Genomic DNA, 8527 nt, shown 5'->3' with positions numbered 1-8527 from the left:
CCGTTCCCTGCCTCAAAGTTCGCGAAAGACCCCAAACTAAAATTCCCTACTTCATACTTAAGAGGGTTATCACCTTGTGTTCTCCTGGATATGGTCGGCGGAAGTGAGGGAGGGGAAGAAAAATAAAGAGACTCCCCCCTTAAGTGCTCCCGGAACCTCCTCTAATGTGACATATTCGTCCTGGTTGCTCCAAGGCGGCACCAGGTCGGGGTGGGTAGTTATGCCCTCGGGCTTTGGGTTCGAGGGAGTCAACTCTCTTGAAGCGTAGGGACTGCTGGGGGACGAATGTGGAAAAGTAAGCAGGGATGGCAATGAGCCTGGGATGCTTGCGAGCGCGGGTTATAAGCTCGACAATCGCGCGTCATTCCCCTGCCTCCCCCGCCGAGTTCCGGGATGGTTCACGCCAGCAGCGCGCGAGGCTTGAAGAGCAGGACGTGGCGCGCTTCTGTTAGGCAGCTTCCCGTCAGCGCGGCCCTATGGATTCCCAGCTGGTTGAGGCTCGCGCTTTGGAAGCCGAGATCACCGCTCTGAGGCGGGCGTGCGTGGAGCCGCCGGCGCCCGGGGAAGACACCTCCCGAGTTCGGTACGTGGCCTTCCTCAGGCCCAGTGGGAAGGGTGAAGATCTCTACTCCAGGCGCCCCGGACCTCCCCACAGACTTTTCCCGAGCACCAGACGTGGGCGGGAACTCGTTATCTGTCTCTTCCAACAGGGCTGAGAGTGATGAGTACACGCGTGGACCCCGTTGTAAACATATTACCATATATTAACTGATTTAATCACACTCATGGGGAAGGTGTTTTCATTTAAGGTGTTTCATTTCATTTCAAGGTGTTCTCTTCTCATGCTCGTAACTATCAAGGTGAAAGTCTTGCTTATCTCCTTAGCAATCTTGCCTTTAGTGGGCAGCAGTATCTAGTTGGAATTTAAAAACTCTGGTTTCATGGTATTTGTTTTTATGAGTCACCTAACTGTGGCAAGTGATACTGATTTTTCGCTTACGGTAGTGATACGAAATTTCCCTTGAGAAATAATTTAGGTAAAAGAATAAGTTGATATAAAGAAGAGTAGGCAATGTAGTCTATAGGAGAATTTGGCAGAAGCTGCGAAGGTGATTGTCATATACTGCAGGAGGGGAAGCATCCCTGTAAAGCAAGTGGGGGAACTCCCTGTTTAAAGGCGAACAGAGCCATATGCACTAATAGAAATAACTGAAGAGTGCCGTCTACCATAGAGGGATGGCATCATGACGTCTTTGTTACTACCAATAGCCATGGTCTGTTAATTACTTACTAAGTGCTAGACTGAGAGATGCAAACGTCTTTATGTGCATCATCTCTTTTTAATACCTACGACAATCCTCTGAGTTAGGTGCTGTTGTTAACACCGTTTTAGAGTTAGGAAACTGAGGCTCAGAGAAATTAAGTTGCTTGCCTGAAGTCTCAGAGAAGGTAAGTGTTAGAGCTGGATTGGAACCCAAAAATCAAACTTCAAAGCCCAGGCACTTTGCTTACTGGAAAAGGAGAGAAGGGATCCATGACAGTTAATTATGTACCTGTTGTCTCAAGCTTGCAAGCTGCTTGAAAAGCAGAAACTTTCTTCATTTTTTAGTCAATTCTAATTTGACATAGATGCAGAGAGAATAAGATTTTCCTGAACTAACTGGACAAGAGTTGGTTGAAATTGGGAAGGAGGAGTTCTAAAGAAAATGTTTGCAGGCATGTTGGAAGGGATCATGAAGGTAGAGGAAGCTGTAACTAGTAAAAGGGAGAGGGAAGTAGGTGAACAGGGAACAAATATGTTCCTCTGCGAGTGAGTGTGTAAATGTATCAGAATGCTTGCTACTCCAGGGCTGCTCCACAGATTGGAAGCTTTAGCATCACTTGGGTTGAACAGAAATACAGATTTCAGCCCAATCCTGACCTACTGAGTTGGAATCTGCTTTTTAACTAGACCGTTGATGATTTTATGCATTTCAGAAAGTTTGAGTAAGCACCATGATGAAAGATGATTTCCTTACTGGCCGCAATAAGGGGGCCAGTAAGGAAATCTGGCCTTACATTTAGGTCTTTAATCCATTTTGAGCTTATTTTTGGCCACAGTAAGGGTCAGGATAGTATGTAGAGTATCCATGTAACCTGAGTCTCCTCAATGATAAAGTTGAGAAAGTCGGAAGAGTCCAAGTTGTTTGGATTTAATACAGTTTTTTTTTAATTTGTTACATTTTTTTTACATCTTTATTGGAGTATAATTGCTTTACAATGGTGTGTTAGTTTCTGCTTTATAACAAAGTGAATCAGTTATACATATACATATGTTCCCATATCTCTTCCCTCTTCTGTCTCCCTCCCTCCCACCCTCCCTATCCCACCCCTCTAGGTGGTCACAAAGCACCGAGCTGATCTCCCTGTGCTATGCGGCTGCTTCCCACTAGCTATCTATTTTATGTTTGGTAGTATATATATGTCCATGACACTCTCTCACTTTGTCACAGCTTACCCTTCCCCCTCCTCATATCCTCAAGTCCATTGTCTAGTAAGTCTCTGTCTTTATTCCTGTCTTACCACTAGGTTCTTCACGACATTTTTTTTTCTTAGATTCCATATATATGTGTTAGCATACGGTATTTGTCTTTCCCTTTCTGACTTACTTCACTCTGTATGAAAGACTCTAGGTCCATCCACCTCACTACAAATAACTCAATTTTGTTTCTTTTTATGGCTGAGTAATATTCCATTGTATATATGTGCCACATCTTCTTTATCCATTCATCTGATGATGGGCACTTAGGTTGTTTCCATCTCCTGACTATTGTAAATAGAGCTGCAATGAACATTTTGGTACATGACTGTTTTTGAATTATGGTTTTCTCAGGGTTTATGCCCAGTAGTGGGATTGCTGGGTCATATGGTAGTTCTATTTGTAGTTTTTTAAGGAACCTCCATACTGTTCTCCATAGTGGCTGTACCAATTCACATTCCCACCAGCAGTGCAAGAGTGTTCCCTTTTCTCCACACTCTCTCCAGCATTTATTGTTTCTAGATTTTTTGATGATGGCCATTCTGACCGGTGTGAGATGATATCTCATTGTAGCTTTGATTTGCATTTCTCTAATAATTAATGACGTTGAGCATTCTTTCATGTGTTTGTTGGCAATATGTATATCTTCTTTGGAGAAATGTCTATTTAGCTCTTCTGCCCATTTTTGGATTGGGTTGTTTTTTTGTTATTGAGCTGCATGAGCTGCTTGTAAATTTTGGAGATGAATCCTTTGTCAGTTGCTTCATTTGCAAATATTTTCTCCCATTCTGAAGGTTGTCTTTTGGTCTTGTTTATGGTTTCCTTTGCTGTGCAAAAGTTTTAACTTTCATTAGGTACCATTTGTTTATTTTTGTTTTTATTTCCATTTCTCTAGGATGTGGGTCACAAAGGATCTTGCTGTGATTTAAGTCATAGAGTGTTCTGCCTATGCTTTCCTCTAAGAGTTTGATAGTGTCTGGCCTTACATTTAGGTCCTTAATCCATTTTGAGCTTATTTTTGTGTATGGTGTTAGGGAATGTTCTAATCTCATACTTTTACATGTACCTGTCCAGTTTTCCCAGCACCACTTATTGAACAGATTGTCCTTTCTCCACTGTACATTCCTGCTCCCTTTATCAAAGATAAGGTGACCATATGTGCATGGGTTTATCTCTGGGCTTTCTATCCTGTTCCATTGATCTATCTTTCTGTTTTTGTGCCAGTACCATACTGTCTTGATTACTGTAGCTTTGTAGTATTGTCTGAAGTCAGGGAGCCTGATTCCTCCAGCTTCGTTTTTCGTTCTCAAGATTGCTTTGGCTATTCGGGGTCTTTTGTGTTTCCATACAAATTGTGAAGTTTTTTGTTCTAGTTGTGTGAAAAATGCCAGTGGTAGTTTGATAGGGATTGCATTGAATCTGTAGATTGCTGTGGGTAGTAGAGTCATTTTCACAATGTTGATTCTTCCAATCCAAGAACATGGTATATCTCTCCATCTATTTGTATCATCTTTAATTTCTTTCATCAGTGTCTTATAATTTTGTGCATACAGGTCTTTTGTCTCCTTAGGTAGGTTTATTCCTAGATATTTTATTCTTTTTGTTGCAATGGTAAATGGGAGTGTTTTCTTGATTTCACTTTCAGATTTTTCATCATTAGTGTATAGGAATGCCAGAGATTTCTGTGCATTAATTTTGTATCCTGCTACTTTACCAAATTCATTGATTAGCTCTAGTAGTTTTCTGGTAGCATCTTTAGGCTTCTCTATGTATAGTATCATGTCATCTGCAAACAGTGACAGCTTTACTTCTTCTTTTCCTATTCGGATTCCTTTTATTTCCTTTTCTTCTCTGATTGCTGTTGCTAAAACTTCCAAAACTATGTTGAATAAGAGTGGTCAGAGTGGGCAACCTTGTCTTGTTCCTGATCTTAGTGGAAATACTTTCAGTTTTTCACCATTGAGGACGATGTTGGCTATGGGTTTGTCATATATGGCCTTTATTATGTTGAGGAAAGTACCCTCTATGCCTACTTTCTGGAGGCTTTTTATTATAAATGGGTGTTGAATTTTGTCAAAAGCTTTCTCTGCATATATTGAGATGACCATATGGTTTTTCTCTTTCAGTTTGTTAATATGGTGTATCATATTGATTGATTTGCGTATATTGAAGAATCCTTGCATTCCTCGAATAAACCCCACTTGATCATGGTGTATGATCCTTTTAATGTGCTGTTGGATTCTGTTTGCTAGTATTCTGTTGAGGATTTTTGCATCTATGTTCATCAGTGATATTGGCCTGTAGTTTTCTTTCTTTCTGACATCCTTGTCTGGTTTTGGTATCAGGGTGATGGTGGCCTCATAGAATGAGTTTGGGAGTGTTCCTCCCTCTGCTATATTTTGGAAGAGTTTGAGAAGGATAGGTGTCAGCTCTTCCCTAAATGTTTGATAGAATTCGCCTGTGAAGCCATCTGGTCCTGGGCTTTTGTTTGTTGGAAGATTTTTAATCACAGTTTCAATTTCAGTGCTTGTGATTGGTCTGTTCATATTTTCTATTTCTTCCTGATTCAGTCTTGGCAGGTTGTGCATTTCTAAAATTTGTCCATTTCTTCCAGGTTGTCCATTTTATTGGCATAGAGTTGCTTGTAGTAATCTCTCATGATCTTTTGTATTTCTGCAGTGTCAGTTGTTACTTCTCCTTTTTCATTTCTAATTCTATTGATTTGAGTCTTCTCCCTTTTGTTCTTGATGAGTCTGGCTAATGGTTTATCAATTTTGTTTATCTTCTCAAGGAACCAGCTTTTAGTTTTATTGATCTTTGCTATTGTTTCTTTCATTTGTTTTTCATTTATTTCTGATCTGATCTTTATAATTTCTTTCCTTCTGCTAACTTTGGGTTTTTTTGGTTCTTCTTTTTCTAATTGCTTTAGGTGTAAGTTTAGGTTGTTTATTTGAGATTTTTCTTGTTTCTTGAGGTAGGATTGTATTTCTGTAAACTTCCCTCTTAGAACTGCTTTTGCTGCATCCCATAAGTTTTGGGTCGTTGTGTTTTCATTGTCATTTGTTCTAGGTATTTTTTGATTTCCTCTTTGATTTCTTCAGTGATCTCTTGGTTATTTAGTAGTGTATTGTTTAGCCTCCACGTGTTTGTATTTTTTACAGTTTTTTCCTGTAATTGATGTCTAGTTTCATAGCATTGTGGTCGGAAAAGATACTTGTTATGATTTCAGTTTTCTTTAATTTACCAAGGCTTGATTTGTGATCCAAGATATGGTCTATCCTGGAGAATGTTCCATGAGGACTTGAGAAGAAATTGTATTCTGTTGTTTTTGAACGGAATGTCCTATAAATATCAGTGAAGTCCCTCTTGTTTAGTGTGTCATTTAAAGCTTGTGTTTCCTTTTTTATTTTCACTTTGGGTGACCTGTCCGTTGGTGAAAGTGGGGTGTTTAAGTCCTCTACTATTATTGTGTTACTGTCAATTTCCCTGGTAGTTCTATTTTTCACTTTCTGAGGACCCTCCATACTGTTTTCAGTAGTGGCTGCATAAATTTAAATTGCCACCAACAGTGCACGAGTATTCTTATTTCTCCACATCCTCACCAACACCTGTTGTTTCTTGCATTTTTGATAATAACCGTTCTAAGAAGTGTGAGGTTATGTCTTTTTATTGTTTTGATTTGTATTTCCCTGATGATTAGTGATGCTGAGCACCTTTTCATGTACCTCATGGCCTTCTGTATGTCTTCTTTGGAAAAATGTCTGTTGAAATCCTTTGCTCATTTTAGATTGTATGTGGATTTTTGCTATTCAGTTGTATGAGTTCCTTATACATTTTGGATATTGACTCCTTAGGGGATAAATAAGTTGCATATATTTTCTTACATTCCATAGGTTTCCTTTTCACTTTGTTGATGGTTTCCTTTGCTGTCTAGAAGCTTTTTAATTTGATGTACTTCTACTTGTTGTTTATTTTTGCTTTTCTGGCCTAACATTTCGTGGCAAATCCAAAAAATTATTGACAGGACCAATGTCAAGGAGCTCACTGCTTATGTTTTCTTCTAGGATTTTTATAGTTTCAGGTCTTTAATCCATTTTAAGTTAACTTTTGTGTATGGTGTAAGATAGTGGTTCCTTCTTCCTTTTTCTTCTGGCTGTACAGTTTTCCCAACCCATTTATTGAAGAAACTGTCCTTTCCCCATTGTGTATTCTTGGCTTCTTTGTCATAAATTAATTGACCATATATGAATGGGTTTATTTCTGGGCTTTTTTTTCTCTTCTGTTGATCTATGTGTCTGTTTTATGCCAATACTATATTGCTTTCGTTACTATAGCTTTGTAATCTAGTTTGAAATCAAGACTTTTGATGCCTCCAGGATTGTTCTTTCTCAAGAATTCTTTAGCTATTCCAGGTCTTTTGTGGTTCCATACAAACAGTAGGATTTTTTCCTATTTCTGTGAAAAATGCTATTGGAATTTTGTTAGAAATTGTATTGAATCTGGTGATTGCATTGGGTAGTATGGACATTTAAACAATATTCTTCTTATCCATGAGTATGGAATATCTTTTCAAATATTAGTATTTTGTCAGTTTCTTTTTTCAGTGTCTTATAATTTTCAGTGTATAGGTCTTTTACCTCCTTTGTTAAATTTATTCCTAGGTATTTAATTCTTTTTGATGCAGTTATATATGGGATTGGTTTCTTATTTTCTTTTTCTGATAGTTTGTTATTAGTGTATAGAAACACAACAGATTTTTGTATTGGTTTTGTATCCTGCAACTTTACTAGTTTGTTTCCTAGTTTTAACAGTTTTACGGTAGAGTCTTTGGGGTTTTCTCTAAATAATATCATGTCATCTGCAAATACTTAGTGTTACTTCTTCCTTTCTGATTTGAGTGCCTTTTATTTCTTTTTCTTGTCTACCTGTTCTGGCTAGGACTGCCATTACTATGTTGAATAAGTGTGGTGAAAGTGAGCATCCTTTGTCTTGTTCCTGAACTCAGAGGAAAAACTTTCTGCTTTTCACTGTTCAGTATGTTAGCTGTGGACTTGTCATGTGGCCTTTATTATTTTGAGGTAAATTTCCTCTATACCCACTTTGTTAAGAATTTTGATCATAAATGGATGTTGAATTTTGTCAGACATTTTTCTGCATCTATTGAGATGATCACATGGTTTTTATCCTTCATTCTGTTAATGGGGTGTATCAGACTGATTTGCAGATTTGAACCATTCTTGCATTCCTGGACTAAATCCCAGTTGTTCCTGGTGTATGTTGCTTAACGTATTGCTGAATTAGCTTTGTTAATGGTTTGTTGAGGACTTATGTTTATGTTCATCAGGGATATTGGCCTTATAATTTTCTTTTCTTGTAGTGTTCATGTCTGAGTTTGGTATCAGGGTAAAGGCCTCATAAAATGATTTTGTAAGTTTTCCCTCTCTTCTGTTTTTTGGAAGAGTTTGAGAAGGATTGGTTTGCTTCTTTAAATATTTGGTAGAATTCACTAGTGAAGCCATCTGGTCCTGGACTTTTATTTGTAGGTAGGATTTTAAACACTAATTCAATTTCCTTATTATTAATTGTCTGCTCAGTTTTTCTGTTTCTTCATGATTCAGTCTTGTTCTATGTTTCTAGAAGTTTTTCTGTTTTATCTGGATTGTCCAGTTTGTTGGCATATAATTTTTCATACTTTGTTATGACGTGAGTGGTTTCGTTTGTGTTTCTGTGGTGTCAGTTGTAATGTCTCTTCTTTCATTTTGATTTTATTTGTGTCTTCTCTCTCTCTCTCTCTCTCTCTCTTTTTGATTATTCTAGCTAAAGTTTTGTCTATTTTTTTACTTTTTGACTAACCAGCTCTTGGTTTCCTTGATCTTTTCTATCACCTTTTTAGGCTGTATTTCATTCTTTTCCTTCTCTGATCTTTGATATTTCCCTCTACTAACTTTGGGCTTCATTTGTTTTTTATTTGAGATGTTTTGTTACTGCTTTTTATTGCTATGAACTTCC

The 8527-nt window shown here is 38.0% G+C and overlaps 1 protein-coding gene across 1 annotated transcript in view; it reads left to right on the top strand.

The window, feature by feature from the left end:
- The first annotated feature begins 277 nt into the window (after nucleotides 1–277).
- CENPP (centromere protein P) overlaps nucleotides 278–8527 on the top strand; it is a 223929-nt gene continuing 215679 nt past the window's right edge. Inside the window, exon 1 of the mRNA XM_060015048.1 lies at nucleotides 278–583. Within this exon, the coding sequence (XP_059871031.1) occupies nucleotides 477–583 (107 nt within the window). The 5' untranslated portion in view covers nucleotides 278–476. The remainder of the gene's footprint in view (nucleotides 584–8527) is intronic.

This window comes from Delphinus delphis, chromosome 6, assembly GCF_949987515.2.
Source record: "Delphinus delphis chromosome 6, mDelDel1.2, whole genome shotgun sequence".
Taxonomy (NCBI): domain Eukaryota; kingdom Metazoa; phylum Chordata; class Mammalia; order Artiodactyla; family Delphinidae; genus Delphinus; species Delphinus delphis.
The sequence above is the reverse complement of the archived record's forward strand: the minus strand, read 5'-3'. Positions and strand labels throughout refer to the sequence as shown.